Source organism: Harpia harpyja, chromosome 5, assembly GCF_026419915.1.
Source record: "Harpia harpyja isolate bHarHar1 chromosome 5, bHarHar1 primary haplotype, whole genome shotgun sequence".
Lineage (NCBI taxonomy): Eukaryota > Metazoa > Chordata > Aves > Accipitriformes > Accipitridae > Harpia > Harpia harpyja.
The window spans coordinates 19,149,267-19,170,209 of NC_068944.1; the positions used below are offsets into that span (position 1 = coordinate 19,149,267).

Sequence of the window (20,943 nt, forward strand, 5' to 3'; positions counted from 1 at the left end):
ACTAGGGTACTTTACAGGCAGATCACTTCACTCATCTGGTCCACTGGAAGGGTTCAGAAATGTTTGTACTGGCACACAGGCGACAGAGGAGGTGGGCAAGACAGGATTGCTGCTCCACACACACCCTGCCTGTTTAACACGCTTGAACTACAGCCCAAATAAAAAACAAAACTGCATCCCAGGCACAAATGAGAACTTGTGAATGGGTTTCTGCACCTCTCCCTTCCCACCATGCTTGGCTCCCAGCTTTGCAAATCACTGCTGTGTGCCACCAGAGTCGATGCATAGATTTCCCTGCTTTGCTGAGCTCTGGGACACCAGCACACACCAGCCCTAACTGGGTCAGACACTTTCTTTGTACAAGCAGGCTGAGCCACGCAGCAGCTTCTCACACACGGTCCTCTCCCAGCGCATTGTGGGGGACGGGGTTAGGAGGGGGAGCGGATGAAGTGGGGCTGAGCTTCCACCACACTTGATCCCCTGCCAGCCTAAGCTTCCTTATGGGGCTTACAGCCATGGCAGAAGTCCGAGTAAAGCCCCGGCTGCTCCCACGGCTGCCAAGGCTAAGCGCCCTGGGATCAGAGCGGTGCCACCAGGCTCTGCATCTGTCATTCAGATCTCCGCTATGCTCAGAAACTGGGGGGAGGGCAAATAAGAGACAAATGAGCCTGTTAGTATTTATTATTTGTATTATTATAGCACCTCAGTGCCTAGTCGTGGACCAGAATCACATCCTGTTAGCACTGTGCAAACCCAGAGCCAATGCACTATAGTCCCTGCCCCAGAGGGCTTACAATCTCTGTTTCCGAACAGGGGGGTACAAAGAGATGGGGGGGGAGTGCGGGGTAAAAGGGAGCAGTGACAAAACGTTGATCACTGTGACAGACAGCGTTGCTTTTCTGGTAAGAACCATCGGTTCTTAAATGCTTAGTTGGATTTAGTCATTCTTCACAGAGTCAACACTTTGTATTTCTTGTGAAAAAAGCATCAAGAAATCACACAGAATTCTACATTATATTCAGTGAAAAATATTTTTCATTGCAAAAAACACATGTAAGGTTATTTTTAAAAAATATTGTTTAGTTTGTATGTTCTAAGCAGATATCTGAACATGTTTACAAAGTCTACACATGCAGTGTATAAAGAAAGATAAAAATTTTTAACCAACTTACTTTTTTGGCTCATTCCTTTATTTAATTTGCACTCTTGAAAAAAAGACATATCTTTTATTCAAATTTTTAAGAAAAAAATAGAAGTGATTTCATCTCAACTACTCTTCTGGACACACTTGTATTTTCCCTGTGCTCATGATTTAAATAATAATCTAAATAGAAATGATCACCTTGGTGGAAGTAAAACCAATGCTAGATACAAAGATAGAGAACAAGGATAGAGAACAGCTGTGTATTTAGGAAATGTATGTAACTGATTTTACAGGTTTCTCTGATGAAAAAGTGCGATTACAACTTTGTGCGAGAAGGGCATGTGATTTACAACTTTTTGCAAGCATATCTTATGTGCATATTTTTAATAACTTGCCTGTAAGGGGCCAAATCCTGCTGTTCTGCTCAGAGTTTCTCTAAAATCAACAGCTCCTTGACACTGTGCTCTATTCTGCTGGCCTCCTGCTGCATGTCATAGATAATACTGTGAATAACTCAGTGGAGTTCAATATTCCTGGTTTTAACTATAATTACTCTATGGTAGTAGGTGTTTGCAGGTTTGAATATCTTAGAGAGGCCTGTAGGACAGTATGATTTATCCCCATGCAGAGGGATGAAGGGAAACAAGAACTAGCTGGACAGTTTGTAAAATCATTAAACATTTTCCATGATCAGCTCTGTTATTCACCATGTGGATAGCCCCCACCAAAATCACGTAAGTAACCTATACTCTTTACCTGAAAACAACTTCCAATATTAGCTTTCTTCTATGCATTCTCTAAACTGCTGTAAACATCCAGGATACCCATATATATATATACACACACACACGTATGTGTGTGTATACATGCATATACATGTATAGGTGTATATATATATACACACATACACACAGACATACATATATGTACATATACATATATATGGATATATCGCTATTATGTAGTTAGGGAACAATAATGTCATTTTTATTGCATTCTTAAGTATCATAGAACAAGGGTATTATAGGCACACATCTTAACTACTTGTCCTGACTACAGTCCTAAAGCTCATTTACCTGAGATCTGCATCTGTAAAAATAAAGTTCCATTTTTAGCTGCATGTTACAAAAGACTAAATATCAGCCCCACAGATATGAAATTACAACTTAATTTTGAGACTAATTTACTACAAGTAAAATATGCTATCTTATAAAAAAGATACTGCTGAAAGAGATACATATTAAAAAGGAAACACGATTCTTAGAGGTTTAAAAATCTCCCTATGCCTTCCCACATTGTAATAAATTTATAAAAAATATTTGACACAGAAAATCTCCACAGAAAGCATCCTGCTGAAATCATGTACCCTTTAAGCCACCCATCTTGCAAAAGTTACGCAGTTAAGGAAGGCAGACTCCATATTGTAAGTATTTAATTTTCATCATCCCGTCTGTAGTAAATAGTTTGTATTTCCTGAGCTATGAACATAGCCATCTCTCTGGTGCCCGCAGCAATCACTCGGCAGGACATAAGGTCCAGAGGTCCCCCTGAGGACAAGAGGATTAATGAGAACTGTCTTACGTGATGTAAAAAGGCAATGTATTCTTAAATATAAACCATGCAGTAATTAGATAGGTTCAGAAACACTGAAACAACTTCACACATAGCTCTTTTTGGGGTGGGAATGACAACCTAATTCAGCAACTCCTATCTGGAAATCTCCGGCAAAAAACAATTTCAGAAAATTCTAGATACAGTGCCAAAGTATGCAACAGAAGCAGCGAATGTCTAGATTCGTTCAGCATCCAACAACAAATGCAATATTCCCTTCTTTTAGCAACAGGAAGGGATGGAACAGAAATTAGTTCAATCAGCGTACCCTTCCTGTTAATCCACCATATCTTTCCACAGTATCTGCATATTGGTCACCAGTAAACCATTACTGTGAGATGTGCACCATCTAAATGAATAAAATAATAATCCAGAGACTGTGCTGTCCTTTAGTCCCTCTGAGTAGTTCCTACTCATGTATGGTCAGACATGTACCTGAGAGTCCTCCTTTCTCAGGAGGCTGTCTCTGCCGAAATCGGTTTGGAGTCTCAGCATGTCTACCAATCTCCTGGGCTGGTTCTTTACTGTAAATCTGATGCTTTAAAGGAATTACTTAAAGCCACGGAAATGCAGTTTGACTCAGAAGACCTTTGATGTGATGAAACCCCAGGCTGGAATTACATCAGTGTGTTATGAATAACCAGCCAGAGCCTAGCGGGGAGTACAGACGTTTCTACAGAATATTGCCAGAAATGAGATAGAGCCACAGGAGAAGGACTGTACTGAGGTAACGTAAGTTGCCCAAAAATAGCCACTCAGTCCCCAAAAGGTCAATGAAAACAAGGATATTTTACTCACCTGAAGTGTCTATTACAGTGCCACCTGCCTCTCTAATAATGACAGTTGCCGCTGCCAAGTCCCAGCAGTGTAACCCAAACTGGTAATAGGCATCTGCAGCGCCGGATGCCAAATGGCACAGAGCCAGGGTCGAGCTCCCAATGACACGGACCCTAAACCCCACGAGAAGGGGACACGGTAATGTAAAGCAGAAAATGCCTTTGATTTCAACCTATGTGTCGAGATCACAAAACGTGCAACGTACTTTTTTTTTTTAATTATTTTTGGTCACAAATGTGAGACATATATTGTAAAATATCTTACCCGTGTGCTTGTGCCTTGAGCAATCTCTCAATGTTACCAAGGAACAATTTCAAAGTTGCAGGGTCACGTTTTGGACCAATTTCTGTTAAAATTAAGGCCTTCGAGATATCTGCAATGTAGGTAGTTGTTTCCATTAATTCAACAGCTTCCAGGTAGATTCTGGAAATTTGTTTTTAAATTAAACACTAATGGACTTTTCACAGAAAAACAATTTTCATGTCCCTTTTTTTACCCCAAACTCTTTCACAGGATAAGTGACAACTTTGTATAAAAATTCAAGCAAGACTAGATTTCTCATATCAAATGGTCTGATTTAAACACACTTTTAAAAAAAAAGAACAGGAAGATTAAAACCAAGAATGCCCTCTTACATTCCTTCTCTTTCCATACATTGTTGTATTTCATTGACTGGTCAGCTTTTGGCAAATTCACTAACATTAACAGTCAACTAAAAATAATCCAGTGACCTGGCAACTATTAATGATGCTAATCTAATCATATTTGAAAACAGGATTTCTTGAATAGGGAACTTTAATGTAATTTGTTAACAAATGATAAACATTTGGGAATACAGTAAGAGGAAAGAAAAGTTTCTACCTAAACCACCAGTCATCCAGTAACAGCTCCCCTTCATTGTGACATTTCAAAGACTGAAGACACCTTATGACTGAATAAAACCCTTTCTTATCACAAACTAAAGCAGTATCTTAATTAAGAATATTATACGAATGTTATTTTTGTACTGTGTTCAGCAAGGGCAATTCTGACCTACAGCAGATGAGGGTATCAGCGTTGTGTACAGTCAAAAGAAAGACTCACAGTGACTTACAGGGTGTTGAAGTAGTCCTCACATGAGATCTGAATATTGCTAGTATTTAACAAGCGTATGCCAATGTAGGTGGAGATGGTTGATCAAATGCCAAGTGTCCCTGCTTCTGCTGTGCCAGCTGAACTTTGAGGTGTTAGAGGCATGACAAAACTCAAAGCTTTAGCTGTTGATTACTTACTAAATAGGCTGTGCCCAAGTGCCAGGTGTCACCTTCTACCCTGGGTTAAGGCTAGGCATTCATTCAGCTAGGGAATGTCTACCTGGTTATTACAGCTAATGGCACAAGTTGAAAATTCTTAGCAGAATTAGCAAGGAGCTTTTCAAAAGTAAATTAGGCTGGAGTGAGACATCATTTAATTAACAGGCTATCAATGAATTTAGTATTGCAGAGGAACATTATGGATTCAAGCAACGTGGTAAATGGTTGGTGAGTAACAGGTATGTAATTAGATTAAAAGTTACAGGATATCACAAAGCGTAACTGTAGGAACATAGATTTAATAATTGCTTTTTAAATTACTGCATTAAAATATAGAAACACCAATCCAGGCACGCTGCAGGGTATTCATTGTTTAGCCACCACTGAAAACTCTGGATGGTGAAAGCAATCTGCCTTAGACCTTTTTGCATAACAGACCCAATTTATAATTACAGAACATTTAATGCATGCCTCGTTGCTGAAATGCACCAAGCATTCACACCACACCAGTCATAGCTGGGTCATGACTAAGACAGTTGTTCTTTTGAGTGATTAAATATATTTCTAATGCATAAATGGATCTCTTCAATTTTCATCAAGGCTACAGGTAGAAATTGGATGAGGAGACTAAGGCAAGGAAGAGGGAGGTCTCTGCTTAGGAAAAGGAGCTGGCTGATCACAAGAATTGATGGGGTTTCAGGAATTCAAGGTACAGGAAAAAATTTACTGAGTACTCCTCACTCTGATAGAGGCCAGAAAAATAAGGAGGCTTGGTAGAAGAGATTTAACAGTGACATGGATAGATTTATGAGGAAAAGACCAATTCTGTTGACCAATACACTTACAGTATTAGCACATAGAAGGCCCGACCTGAATCTAAGCATGAGAAGAAATATCACTTAAGCAAGATCAAAGGGAAGATGGATCCTTCATTTATGTTTATCCTGACTGCTTGAACTCCCATACCAGACCTCTACAAAATTTGGCATTGACAAAGAACATTATTTGCCTGGACTGTGATTTCAAATGATGAAATCTGAACAATTAATGTGTAGCGCAGATCGATGTTATACAACAGTCACACTTCCTGAAAACAAAAGGCATGAAGTAACATGACAGCCTAGGTCTCCAACACATCGTGTATTGGTGAAGGCTGCTTGAGTTCCAGCGGTAGGTACGGGGAAACACATTGTTCCAGGGTTGGTTTATTTTACTGAAGCCTCAGTCCTTACAGGAAAAGAACAACTGTGATTTTATACACATAAAACATCATTAGAAGTGAGACTAAAGAAGATCCATCTTCACTGGTGAAATTGCCCACCACCAAATGATGTCTCTCAAAACAAAGGAGAATTTCAAAGCATTTGGAAGGGCAGAAAGTCCACTTCCCTTGCTCTGTTCTAGACACCCACGTAGACTGGATGTCCAGAGAAAGGAGGACAAAAGTGGCATGTGCCAAAACTTCCTTGCTCAACTGGAAAACAGAACTCTCTGACTGCAAAAGTGAGCGAGGCCAGTTCAGGAGTGGCTCACCAGCCCAACTGTGTGCATCCCTAGTTCTTCCTAATAGTCTCTGACAGCATGGGCTTTTGTGAAATATGGGATATTTGAGCACTGACAAAAATGTGATGTACAATCAAGGATTCAAATCTTAGGGGTTACCAACTTTACAATTTGCTCCATCTCTCCCAATAGGGAGACCCTGGCTCACTATTAATTTAGGTGAATAGCCAAACTTGCCCAAATTTCAGGGAAGTTTTGATGCAGAGTCTGCTTGGGGCACTACAACAAATCTGTACATTAAATTGCTTGAATTTACTGTGTTTCAAGTTCATAAATCTCTTTTTGGGGTGAAATTTTTACCATCTCCTGTGTACAGTGATGTACGTTTTTGGCACATGTCTGCTTCTGTCTTCAACTGAGTGTTATGTTCCCCTCTGCATTTTCATTGATTAAAAGAAAACTTCTCTAGACACATCTGATTATTGTTATCTATTATCATTAGGTAAACAGACAGATCTATGACTTGGTTTACCAATAAAAGAATTCCATTAAAGTGTTGACTAAGTGTTGCTAGCTATTTGTATGTTGAAACATACCTCACACACAAAAGCAAGCTGTTAAAGAACCCCTGGTGAAGCATGCATCCTTTAGTTTACTGTTAGCATGTATGCCTACAGACATAATACACTTTATGATGTACAAGTTTATTGGAAAGTAAGCGAATAACGGCCGCCATTGTACTCTGAATTTGATTCACCATTCTCATTGCATCTTCCTCATAAAAAGTTATGCCAGCTGGAATGAAACTGGTGAATCCACCCACTCTTCCTTATTTTAAACAATGGTTATGAAGCAAAATAATTTAGGATTATTTAAATAGTTCACATTCAGATGTATATTTTAAAAAGAAAATGAGGAAAGTTGTGATTTTTCAGAAAAAAACAAACACAGAACAACAAAATTATCATGCAGGTGAAATACTGTCCATCAGGATAATGATGTTCATTATCCTAATGATGATTTGCAACAACTCTGAAACAAAATTAACATATTCCTTTTAGAGTTCTAACAAAATCTAGACCAACCTGTCTCTTTTGATACCTGAAGCCTTTTGTCATTACAAAATGCCCCTTGACCTCTTCTACCAGTGTATAATCGTTCTTCAGTGCAGTGGTAAATTACACCAAATTCAAGCTTTAAGATTTTGAAAAGGAAAGAAATGAATGCAACTCAAATTACTCATCATAAATATAAACAACTACTAATGGCAGAAAGATCAGCAATAATTTAACTGGTACACGTAATCAAAGATTATATTGATGCTAATAAACTGGGATAATTTTACTATTACTTTGATACTGAGATATAGGTCATATAAAATTCAGCTTATAAAGGAGAAGTTAATGCAATCTGTTCGTGATCACGCTAAGTTGATTTCAAATTCAACTGTATGTTTTTATTGAAAGTATGCAAGTCCTCTAAGGCCAGATTCTGAATGCTTTACTTTCACTGGTGAGCAGTTACACCTAGAAGTAGTCCCATTGACTTCAGGTGGACCCCGAAGATTTGCAGCCCCAAATACATAGATATATGATCAGTCAGGCATCCAAACTCAGAAGTCATGGCACACTGTATTAACAGCTTTTATATGCACTTCACCTTTCACGATGCATGTAATTTGCCCGCCTTTTCACACAAAGCAGTACACTCCAGTCACTTGTTCAAACATTTCTCTGCAAAATCCTTTTGTTTACATATAACAGTGAGAATCTCATGAAGTCACATGACTCCAAGAGAAGGAGTTTGAAGAGAAATACCAAATGTTGTGACCCTCAATGAAAGCTTGAGAATGAGCAACACTGGAATTTTTGTGGGAGTATCTGTTTACCAATGAGAAAAGGGTCAGAATTTGACCCTTGATTTAAACCCAAGGTATTTAATATTTCCATTACTTTAATAGGTTTCACCAAAAGACTTTAAAGCACTTTACAAACTTCAGTGGTCAGCTCCTAAAAATCACCCCTAGATAAGTACTATTAGCAATATTTTATTTAGGGGTGGACAGATGCACCAAAATTAAGCAACTTGCCCAAGGTCACAGAAGAAGTTGGTAACAAGGTCAAGAAAACAACTCAGATGTTCTAGACTCCAAATCTTTTCCTGCTGCCCTCCTCCGTTCAATGTGAATAATCATCGGTGTTCATCAGAGACAATTCAAAGGGAATAGACTGTCCTCACTCCCTACCCTGAGGTCCCATCTAAACCAAGGTTTCTTTTGAGGAACACACTATTAATAGACTCTTTCCCTGAAGACATCTGCAGGAATTTCTTCAGTACTGTTCAAGGCTTACATTCAGGCCAGCTCCCCTGTGTGTACTTTGGCTCCTTTTCAGCTTACTACTTTTTTCTGCTTTTCCCATTTGTTTACTGAGGGAGATTTAACATCATTCTTTATTTTTGTTTCAGCTTTGTTTAGTTTACATAACCCAAAATATGCAGCATCAAAATCACAATGATGTTCTAAGAAACATAAATATTAGAGAAAGCTGTCTGGTAGTAATATGTAATATTCAAAATGACCTTTGGGAATGAATAAACTTCAGAAAAGCATGGAAGTGCTCCTCTGCAGTTTCCATGTTTGAAAAGTCTAACTAGAGAAGTACACAACATTATTCCATTTAAATCAGTAAGAGCCACTAGCGCATCTGAAAACTATGTTGTTATTGCACAGAATTCTTGCTGGCTTCGCTTACAGCTATACATATATTTAAGATCGTGGAATTAGGCTGAAAGAGGCACATTCCTTGGCAATTTGAATAGCTACTTCTTCTGTATATATCAAACAGTAAACTGGCAACATCTGGAGAAAAGGCACTAGCATGAATGAGTATAGCTGGGAAACTCAAACCGGGACATATGAAGGCTAAGTACTTCCCCCCAGCCTGTAATCAAGCTCTTATGTGGGAAATACAGTTATTTTACTACGTTAGAACCACCATAAAAGGAGATTAAATGAACTAGGCCCATAATTTTGCACTCTTCATGGAAATCAGTTCTGAATTGCCTCATAGTAGCAGTTAGCTTTCACAGACACTGCTAGCAGGAAAGAAGCAATAATAATAACATAAGAACACTGGGAGATAATGTTTAAATTATGAATAGACAGCACTATATTTAACTCATTATGGTTTTGTCTTACAAAACCTTGCTCACACCAGTACTCCCTTTTTTCCCCCCACATAAATCCTGTAATATTTATAATAATTTGTAAGAATTGTCTTGTAATTGCCAGTTTGCGTAAGTCAGTCTTGCAGGACTACGATTTTAGACTAGTAGAGTATGATCAAATGCATTTAAAAAGCATGGAAAAACCTGAGTAGTGGCTGATTTTTTTTTAAATTTTATTTTATTTAAAGTTGCCACATGGTTTTGAGGCTTCTAACCAGCTCTCAGGTACCCATCTTAGAGAACATACTTCATACCTCTTTGTTAACAGCAAATCCAATGCTCACTGCCACTGTTGGAAATCTGTGAAAAATAAGAAATGAAGAATTATTGATGAAAAATCTCTCGACTTACTCCTTATGCAACTCCCTTAGGCAACAAAACCCCACAGGGAGCTCTGTGATTTTACTTGTGTCAAAATGCTCTTGACATTGTACTAGTTCTCCTTTGTCAGCCTCTTTAACTTTGTCAGTTCCTTTAAAAATGTAATTTAATATTGGAGAAGGCAAGGAATAAACACATGAAGTTATCAGGATCTTTATACTAAGCGTGTTGTGTATTTTAGTGATCTTTTTGCTTTAGTGTAATTGAATTATCCAGTATAAAATCATTAGTGTTGTTATAACAAGTCATCACTTTTAAGAGCATGTTTTGTTCAAGTTCAAGCATCTGAGACAGCAAGTAAGTAGCATGGATATACCTTGCTGCTGACATCAACATAAGGAGAAACCAGTTCCTCTGCCCTCTCTTGTCAAAGTGATGATCATGTATTTAATTTGGTCCTTTTGACTAAAGTATAATTATTGCATTTTAAACAATGAAATAAATTCATCTCTTAAAAACACGTTTTAAAAAGGGCTGTAAAGTAAAGGTCCAGAAAATACTGCTAGAAAGAGAAAATTTCACTTAATTGCGTGAAATACCAGCACATGACAACCCCCATCTCCCCTTGAGTTCTTTGTAATTGCATCAAAATTCAAGGAAATGCTTTCTTCTTTTTTTTTTTTAAATGATAAATGCAGTTATGTTAAGTCACTAACTACAAGGCAGAACATATTTAAGGTTTTTAAGTAGAAGTATTATGAACAGTCATTAGTTTACAACTCCTGGCACTCAACCGATAAATTAAACTTTTGCGTTTTTGCAGTAATGATCCCTGGATTTCTTTTTGCCGAGAGGTATTATAGAAATTTAAAACCAATATCTATGTATAACTTAGTTTTCAGTTCTACTCTACATATATGCAATAGTTCTACTTCCCAGGAAAAATGAAGCGTTTGTATTTGAAAGGGAGAAAACACCACTACTAAAAGGAATGTGTAACAACCACATAAGGCGTTAGGCCAAGTGTCATCATAGCACAGCCTTGTTCCTCCAGTTCAGCTCAAGTCTCTGCACGTTATTGTGTGGTTATATATAAACGAGCTGTGAGTCAAGAGCTTTGGGTCATTAAGCAATCAGCAGAAACTTTAGCTTACCTTAGATAACAGTATAGAACTCTCTCCAGCACAAACACACACTCCCTCAGATACACTACGCGAGGTACAAAAAGATAAAGGGATGACTCCTACTTACGAGTCAAGGGAACGAATCTACCACAGTAAAACACATTTAAGTGGAAGTGAGGATTTGTGAGAAGCTACATTTTGCTTTTTTTATGTATTTCTCAGTTCACTGTCTACTTACCTGTGCACAAAGTTGCACGTTCCATCAACAGGGTCAATAATCCAGGTTGGACTGTCGGTGAGGACACACTTTGAACCAGCAGCAGTGGATTCTTCTGCAATAAACCTGCATTTGGTGTGGAGTAAAACAAGTGTCCCAGAAAACCGGCTTAGATATGTGATTTGGAAAAGTCCAACTCCATCTTCCGGTTTTTGAAGAGATACTTAATTTTTTTTATACATATAAAAAAATTTTGTATAAATGTATATGTATCTATAAACACACATACTGCTTTTTTCATTTGGGAACGGGGAACTTTCATAGAAACTTTGAAGGAGAGTTCTCAAATTTATAGCATACTATTTTACATGGTAAAAAAGAACTCCATTTATGTTCACTCTCCCAATATACCATTAGGAAAGTCATGAAAATGAATGCAGAAATGGATCTGAACTGGCATCCCTGGAACTCTAGAAGAAGTTTTTTTTTTAATGCAGAATGTAATTTTATGGGTTAGGCCTGTCTCTTGCAGTAAGTAATAGAAACTGCAAACTGTAGCTGCTTCTCTTCTGCAGTCAAATTCAGTCAGCAGGAAATAATGCACTCTTAGAAAATCCACAGTCTCACTCCTACTTGAATTTTTTACAGTAGTCTGGAAATTAAAAGGTTTAGAAAGCTGAACTTTCTTTTTCCCATGACCCAGAGAAAATCAACAAATTATTTTTTCTGCTTGTTGTTTGGATGCACAAGGCACACATTGAAATCTGAGCTCATCTTCTGTTCTGTTGTTCTGTCCCAATTTCTTTTAGTAGATATGCTTTTTTTCCCCCCCTCCCTTTTCCCTGGGAAATGAACATCCAGTTCTGGCACATTTCCTGCTGACCTTAATTATCCCTGTTCTCCCATAAACTGCTCAGGGTCTGTTTCTATAAGTGTTGTGCAGGTGCTACTCTCAGAAATTTGAATAAGTCTGGTATGTACAGAAAATGTAGAATCAGACTGCTAATACTGAATCTGGCTTTTGGTTTCACATTCGAACAACTGATAGTGGTATTCAGAGCTCCTGCAAATGCCTGAAGACGAAAAAGCTTCTCTCGAAGACACAGAGGGAAAAAAATTGGATAAAATAAAGAGAAAGTGTCTTTTGCAGAAACAGTTGCTTCCCTAGGACTAGAGTAACAGCTATTTTCTTTTGTGCCCTCAACACCTGCTGCATGATGCCACATTTGCAACCACAAGCTTAAAATGTTCTGCAGACAGCACAGGAGGAGACTTCCTGAATTTTCCAAACGTTGCTTTGCCTTTCTCTCAGTAGAAAGGGACTGTTTTGATGGCATTGTGGGCCCCCAGTTGGTATGGAAGAGGGAAGTAGGAAGTGTTTGTTCCTATTTTCACCTCCATTAAAGATAACACCTGAAGGACGAAGTGTTAGTGTGCAACTGAGAAACGAGAAAGACTTGAACAAGTGTTTGGAATTCTCAGTCAAACGTAACACTTTGCAGACTCCTTGCTCTAAATATTCCATTATTTTGTCCTGTTGGCACTGTATCATTTGACTTTTGCTTTTACAAATCTTGTAATTAGCACCTAAACCCAATCATACGCTTTGGCTGTGCTGCTGGCTGCAGATGAAGCTCATCTTCTTGCAGATGGAGCACCTCACGTCCCACCTCAGATTGTCCATCTTCCCCACGGATTATGACCCTGCTTCAACCCTCTGCCAGCTCCCCCAGCCAGTGCCCAAGCTGTAGCCATTGTCTTGCCAGTCAAAGCAAGCTGAAATGGGAACCTCTTTAAAGACAAGAGTATTTCTGTGTAAGGTGTTTTGCCCTCAAGTATCGTAAGCATGTCCCTCACCTTTTCTTTACAGCCGGGGTGCGACGCCGCAGCCCCCACAGACAGAAATGCTAGCATGAAGCCAGGGCACAGCAGCGCCATTGATAAAGTCTTGATGGCCAAGAACAACTTTTCCAAAATGGATGTAGGGCAAATTAGGTGCCCATTTTATGAAATTTGGGCCAATAGGTTAAAATAAGCCCCTTGCTGTTATGCAATACTGGGAACTGTGAGAGTCCCACATCAGATCACATCAGATGTGTTGCTCTATGGCTCCCTGTGCTGTAAAAACATGCAAACTAAGCAAAACATTTGGCCTGAAGTACTGGAGACCAAATTTTAGGAACAGCTTGAGAAGTGGGAAGGGTAGCCATGTCATTACAGTAGTTAATTTAATATGCCAGCCTGCCAGCTCTGTCGACCTCTCTTCAAATCTGGATTAAAGTTCTCTCCCACGGAAAATGAGTCCAGTAATTTCAGCCAAGCCTTAGCGTACATCTGTTCGTACCACGGTGTTGCTCTGAAATTCATTGCTGGAACAGCAAGGAAACCATAGCATAGCGTAAACTGCAGCAGGAGCAGCGATTGCCAGTCGGGTGCAGGAGGAGGTTCAAACCAGCGCTGCCCCTCACCCATCCCCTCAGGGGGGTCTGAGGGCAGAAAGTGGGAAGCTAGAGTCGGATGTCACCCTCCGTAATGGCTGTGTCCTGGTTTTAAGGTCTACAGGATTAAGGCCACAATTAACACCAAAGATGACAACTTGTGTAACAATAACACAGACAAATGGTATGATAACCTTTTTCAACCAGCAGCCCCTGATATTCTGGCTGTGCCTATCCACAACTCAAAGATCTATCAGAAAAACCATCCTTTTGAAAAGACTCACTTGGAGCATGTCAGAGTATCAAAGAGTGGGCAAAGATGAAAACTTGGATGAGCACAAAAGAGGATGATACATAGCACTTTGCCAAGCAGAGAGAAGAAGAAAGAAACATGGGCCAAATTACATTTTTAACAGGTTTTCCTAATATTTCTCTTTACTTCTGAGTACATTTCCAGTATCTGAAGACTCATCACTGCCACAGTTGCAAATGGCACAGATTCTAACGAGATCCCTTTTAATTTTTTAACTCCTAAGGTACATTTTTTGATTCAGAGAACATAAGAATCAAGATGATTTAAGAGAAAAAGAAATAACATAAATCTTCAGTGATGCTTTGAACAGCCAGGTTAGGGGAAAGACTAAACACAATTTAAATGATCTTTTAATATTTTCATTGCACTGTAATTTAAACCTTGATTGCTACTGCAAACTCCTCATTGCAAGTGTTTTAAATCTAGTCTAGATAAATCTAGTTTTAATCTATTGTTTAATCTAAATGCATTCACTGTCTGAATAAGCTTCAACCAAAACCAACAACCAGTATCAGCAAAAAATAATTGTCTTGGAGAAACAGCAATTCCTTCATTTGCTTATAAAGTCAGAAGTTAACTTTACAGAGTTAATAAAGTCAGGGATTTTTGCACTCCTAGGTCTATGTTGACCTTACAACTTTTGTTCCCATTCTGAGTAACTCGAGTGCTTCTGATGATTCTCATTTTATGTGAAATGCGTATGTTTTATGTTCTCTGCCAGACTGTTCAAGGAAAAAAAAAACAACAACGTAAGAGTGGAGATGAGAAAAGAGCACAGCCAGCAATAGTAGAAGGAATATGACACAAATAATAGGCTTGTAAAGCCTGGCACTCTCTTGAGAATCACGGCCAAGAACCACACATTATGCTGTACAGTACTGCTTCAATATGTGATCACATACAACACGTATTTAGAAAGCCATATTTAGTATATAACGTTCTTTCTGCTCCTTCTTATGGTGTTTTTTTTTCCAGCAGCATTGCCGACAATCAGATTAGTAGCTGAGCCTCCAGATTTTCATCTTTGTTGATTTCTGCGCAGCGCTAGAGTGCAAGGCTCATCCCCATCAGAGATGCACACAGTTAGGAGGAAGTCATACAGTATTTAAGGGATACACAGGCTCTGCAGCAAGATGAATTTTATCCGTGTGGACTGAAGTTAAACGTGGAAATCGATTGCAGAGTCTCTGCATTGAACAAAACCGGCCACCTAATACCAAACTTCTCTCTAATCTGTGCATGTGCTAGGAGTTGTTATTTTCAAATTGACCATAATAATTCAAGAGGAGTCAACGATCTGATCTATTTTTAAAACCTTGGGTTGTCATGCCATATGGTAAAAGTTATAACCTGTTTATGTATATGCATCAAAAGATGATGATGAAAAACAACCCTGCTTCTCACTGATTTTAGGATTCTATACAACACAAGGTAAATGTGACTAAATGAGATACTTGTCCTGATTTGGCAAACGCTTATGTATGATGGCAAAAGAAAGTGAAGGGAAGGTCTGCAGGATGGGACCTTTGCTATCATTAATTTCAGCTATATTTTAATAGATATCCTTAGCATAATTCTTATAAAATAGAGAACAGATCAGTATTCTGAAAATCATGGAGATCCATACAAAACCTTTATACATGATGTCCCTACAGGGGAAACATTATTAAATACATATATTAAGAAACATAACTATTAGAAAATATAAAGTACTAAGTAGAGGGAAGTGGTAGTTTTTAAAAAAAGAAGTCCTCTGAAAGTGTCCAACAGCAATAGGTTAATAGGTAAGAGAGATATATATACTTTTAAGATTCCCTTTAAATGCCAGTCAGACATACAGCTCTTAAAGGAAAAAAGGTCATCGATAGTTTCTTTCTATAGGCACTCACCTGTGGGAGGGAAACTTCTCTTTCAGAACAGAAATAATTAAATTTTCCACAAAATGATCAGTTTCTGTCACAAGATCTGCTGCAGATGTCTTTGTGGACACTTGTTTTTCCTCTGTTAGAGCTTTCCTAATAACCTGAAACAGAAGTTCACAAATCAGATTTGTTGGCCATTTATCCTGTGCACACTAAAATAATACGTTTATTGAAAAACAACTGTAGGCCTAATTCTGCCAGAGCCTGTTCTAATTCTTCTGACTAAAAATCCTTCTGAGCTAATGAGTAGCCTTTGGGAACATGGCATTTTGAATCAATCTGCAAGAAACTCTCTTGACAGTTCAGAAAAGGATTGATGAATGGGATGCAACTAATGGAATAAAAGGATGATGGCAGTCATCACAGTTTAGGAAATTACAAAAGATACACGTAAGATAAGAAAGAGCCTCAAGGCTTAGGAATTTTTCATGCAAACACCTTTTTCTTTTTTCTTAATTTACAGGGCCAATACCCCACTGCTCTTTTACTTTAAAAAGGCAAACCCCATTGGTTTATTTTTTTGCCAACAACGACATACAAAGTTTATTTTTTCTTGTGTATATGGGTTTTTGGAACTTCAAGTGCTGACCACCCACTAGTTCCCAAAGAATTGCTATATATTTAATAAAAACAAAAATTTAGACTTTTCCCTAGATATGAAACCAGTGATCTAACCCTGGATTCTCTTCTGGAAAAGTCTTTATCTCGTTTTCAAAGGTTTTACTGTTATAAACTCAGAACTAAACCACATCAAGTGCAAATGCACATATGGGAAAACAGTTAATAAAAGCTTTTTCCCCAATTTTCCCATTTTCTTTCTGTTTTTTTCCCACTCCTTCATTAAAAAGAAAAATAAGGGGGCAAAATGCAAAAGGAGCAGACTTATTTTTTGACCAGTGAAAACAATAAACTATTTGAAATTAGGAAAACCAAAACAAAGCAAAAATTAAGCACCACTTATAGAACTGTATTTACTAAAACCAGCACCAACAAGACCAGTATTCCAAGTCCCTTCTAAAACTTGTATATTTCAATTGTTTAACTAAATTTCCATTGATCAAAGTATTTTAAAACCATTGAGAAATGTGTGATGACCAAAGAAAACAGTTCTGCTGTATTACGCATGGGAAAGGGAACCAGCAACTCCCAAATTTCAGTCTCAGCTCTTGGTTTTCGTAGTATAAAATACTATGTTTAAAGGGTGTGCTGATTGTTCTGACAAGTAGTGGATATTGCTGACTGTTGCCTTGGTACGGAAGGTATCTGGACTTACGTTCCTGTTTTGTGAGCTGTAAAACATTAGATCACGGAGATTTGACAGCAAATTCTAAGCAGCTGATTTTTGGGAGCGCGGTTATTTAGAGCAGAGCCACTTAACACTTTTAGCCCATGCTGCCCCTCCTCTACTAAAGGAATCGGCTAGATCTTATCCTAATACCCTGCTTGGGAGCATTTGGGGGGTTATGCAAGTGAGGGGCATTTACACCGGTACATGCGTGAAGTCAACAGCACAGAGCAAGACCCAGGTTGTCCCCGCTCCCTTCTTCATCTGCCATGGAGCAGGGGAAATGGAGCCGCCAGGGCTCAGTGCAGTCACGGCCCTGGACTCTTCCTTTCCCAAGGCCTTTGTGAAATTAAGTCATACAAAGGAAAACGGAGAGGACAGAGGGCCAAGATGCCTTCTCCCCCATCACCTGCCAGGAGAGCCACCTACGGTGAGGTGCTCATGTTAGATATTCCATTTTGCCATACTGCTTGCACTTACCACACGCTTCTCGGAGCTCCAAGATGGATTACTTGCTTGCAATATTGTTCTGAAATATTTGCTCACTGATAAAATCAAACATCTAGGTAAAAAGCATAACTACCCACAAATAATTTAGGGAACACCAATCTGGTTTGCTAAAAAATCTGTCCATGTTTAATAGAAAATAGCCTAACAATATCCCCTGGGAGCAAACATGGGGGAAAAAATCTTGGCTTTTTAGAATATCAGTGGAAATTTCGCCCTTTTTTTTAGTGGGATTCTGCTAGGTCTCTTATGCCTCATAAAATTATTTTCTGAGGGGGGAAAAAAAAAGGAGAAAAAAAAAGTAAAAAAGTAGTTTGTGTGGACTTCAACACGTTAGCTTCTAGCCTCAGTATTTTAGTCTTGTTTTCACCTAGATGCACATCTACTCATTTTTGTGAAGTTTCTCCAATGGTAATTGCAGAGAACAGTGCAAATATTACTCGGTGCTCTCAACAGCATCAAAGATGTAGAGACTAGTCGTGCCTGCTTTTCTTAGCGAAAAGTCGTATTAAGCCAATGGGCGTGCTCCCATGAACACAGCAAGTAAATTTACTCACAGAAAACGCAGAAGAAATGTTCGAAAAAGTGCAGTTATATGTGGCCTTACAGAGCGAATTAGACATAATTTTAATGCAGGTCAATTACAGAAATTACAAAACCATGGCCATTCTCATGAAATAGCCATATATATTAAACGAGAGCCTGTGATATTTTGTAAAAATAATGGAACTAAGTAACAGGATGGGCAAGAGAGGCAATGATTTTAACCCGGGAATAGAAGTTACTCCAGCAACACCACTTTTGACACATATTCAAGCAAAAATTTCTTTATCAGACTTTTAAGTTAGAAACTATGCCACAGCATAGATGCCTTTGTTGGAAAGAAGATATATTTTACTTATACTCATGAAACATAATGCAATATAAACCAGTTGTGTAAGCCACAGGGGAGACCAGGAAACTGCATTACTGGTTAACTTTTCCTAGAAATCCAAAATCTTGACTTGCATGCCTTTCTTCAGGTTGGCCTCTCTGCCAAGACTCTTGTAAGACACTTTCTAATGATTCCAAGCCTTCCTAACCTGCTGTGGTCCTGAGAAATGAAGGGCCTTAAATGAAAGGCTGAAGTGGCAAAATTTCACGCAGGTATGGAAACAGGACTCGGATCTGGGGAGACAGAGAGTGCAAGCAGATTTCTGGGGATGGAGGCGAAGGTGGAGGGGTCTGAGGGACGGGAAGAGAGGCGGAAGAAAAAGATGAACTTGACCAGTAGAATTGACTATTTTTAGTGACCAAAATAAAACTAAATTTTATCAGTCAATTTTCAACAAAAATCGAGTCCTATCAAACCTATGTTAGATTGCATTTTGTGTCCTTATCTCTAGCTCCTTTAGGGAATAGCTGGAAGTGGATTGACACTTAAATAAAAGATACAGCCCTACTTGCACCTTTTCTTCCACAAGGATCTCTGATGGTTTTTGTAACTAAAAACATTCCTTAACATTACAAAGTTAATAAAAACCCTACCCAGTTCCAAAGGCTTACTTAAACAACATCCTTGACTGCTTTAAATTTGGCCTGCCAAGGAATCGGCCATTTCCTGCCAGTTGCAAGGTAGCGATGGCAAACTGTGAAAAAAGATGCAAGGATTAATCTTCTGGAATGTTTATTTCTTACAGGAAAAGGTGCTCAGCTGTGACCTTCTGAGCAATTAAAATGGCTGGAGATGGTTATGGTTGTCTTCACAAATTCATATTTTGAGAAGTAAGGTGTGGAGGCTTGAGCAAGTCATGAGAGTCTCTCTTGTGAAATGGCTGGCAGAATGAGTATGCTGGAAAAACTCCTGTTTGGAGAGTCTGTGAGAGCATGACCTGTCATCCCGATTTGGATTATCCATTTATTCCCTGTATTACTAAAACAAGTCTCCTCTCCTCTGGCATTCTGTTCATCTTTGTTTGTGTCTTCTACTAGGGAGAAAATACTTTTAACAACACATACGAAGGAAAAGTTACAGGTCCTGGACTCAAGATAGAAAAGGGGGCTCCTTAAATCATAGTGTACAGGTACAAAGCGTGTTTCAGAATAGAGCAGAACGGAAGCAAAAGAGAAATACATGTTGCTGAGGTTTGTGCTTTACCCAATTTCTCATCTGAACAATCTGCTGATCCCACTTCTTGGCTCTGGCAGAGTCGGTGGAAGTTTTGCTGCTGCAGACAGTGGGGCCAGGATGTCTCCCGAGATGACTAACCTTCTACTGTGTTGAAACACGGGTCTTAAATAAGCTACCGTAGATCTGTGCAGAGCCACTGCTGATTTATATCCCTAGCAAGTGAACTTCAATCACTCTGAAGACAGTGGTATATATAGCAAGAAGACAAAACCTCCCTGACACGACTATTTTTCTCTGCACAAGCTGCTCAGAAGCAAATGCTGGTACTGTAACATGTAAATACACAATATTCTGGATAAATGCACCACGGCATAAGCCTCAGTTGTACATAAATTCAACCTTAGCAACACAGCATGCTCCAAAACATTACAGCGCCAGAATAAACGCTCCCTGTACATTTGAAAAAGTTACTAAAGCACCTTCACGCTGACAAATCTTTCCGCCTTTATTTATTTTTTTTTTAAGTCAAATAAAAATACTCCCAGTCACAAAACAAATCTGCTTTCACCTGAAGCGCCTCCTGGTCCCTACGCTGGTTGCAGTCCCGGGGGGGGGAGCGGCCCCCGCCGCCGGCATCCCTCCCGCTGCAGAGGGAAGCGGTCCCCCGGCCCGGCTGAGCGGGTGCCGAGCCTGCCGCCTTCCTCCTCCTCCTCCTCCTCCTCCTCCTCCTCCTCCCCAGCCCTCCGCACCAGCCAAGCGCTCACACGGCCCTTCCTCAAACCGCCCCCCCCCAGCCACCGGGGCTCTCACCTGCCCGGCGCGGAGGGCCAGCTGCACCGCCACCTCCGCGCACTCCTTCCAAGGGTCCCCGCCGCCGCCGCCGCCGCCCGCCGCCACCGCCCCCCCTTCCTCCTCCTCCTCCTCGCACGGCTTCATAGCGGCGGCGGCGGCGGCTCCGCTGCCCGGGGTAGGGCCGGGGGCGCGGGGCTGGGGAGCTGTGTGTGTGTGTGGGGCGGCGGGTGGGTGGCCCGGCTCCCCGCTGAGGAGCGGCCGCGGAGGAGGGCGACCGGCGCGCAGACCGCCTCCCGCCC

At 39.7% G+C, this 20,943-nt stretch overlaps 1 protein-coding gene across 1 annotated transcript; it reads right to left on the reverse strand.

Annotated features, from left to right (window-relative positions):
- Positions 1-671: 671 nt before the first annotated feature.
- On the reverse strand, positions 672-20,926 carry IMPA2 (inositol monophosphatase 2). The gene is made up of 8 exons (XM_052787323.1): positions 20,663-20,926; positions 15,918-16,051; positions 11,299-11,403; positions 9,870-9,915; positions 7,473-7,581; positions 3,857-3,965; positions 3,554-3,705; positions 672-2,691 (listed from the first exon to the last, which is right to left on the reverse strand). The coding sequence occupies exons 1-8, from the start codon at positions 20,786-20,788 to the stop codon at positions 2,576-2,578; spliced, it is 897 nt and encodes a 298-aa protein (XP_052643283.1). The 5' UTR covers positions 20,789-20,926; the 3' UTR covers positions 672-2,575.
- Between the last annotated feature and the right edge of the window lie 17 nt (positions 20,927-20,943).

What these genes read in the sequence shown, in the direction of transcription:
- IMPA2 (XM_052787323.1), bottom strand. Translation starts at nt 20,788, where the DNA reads ATGAAGCCGTGCGAGGAGGAGGAGGAGGAAGGGGGGGCGGTGGCGGCG. An exon ending in GAGAAGTTTCCCTCCCACAG is followed by an intron (nt 11,404 to 15,917) that starts GTGAGTGCCTAT and finishes CACCAAATGCAG; the next exon opens with GTTTATTGCAGAAGAATCCA. An exon ending in CTCAAGGCACAAGCACACGG is followed by an intron (nt 3,706 to 3,856) that starts GTAAGATATTTT and finishes CGTGGGGTTTAG; the next exon opens with GGTCCGTGTCATTGGGAGCT.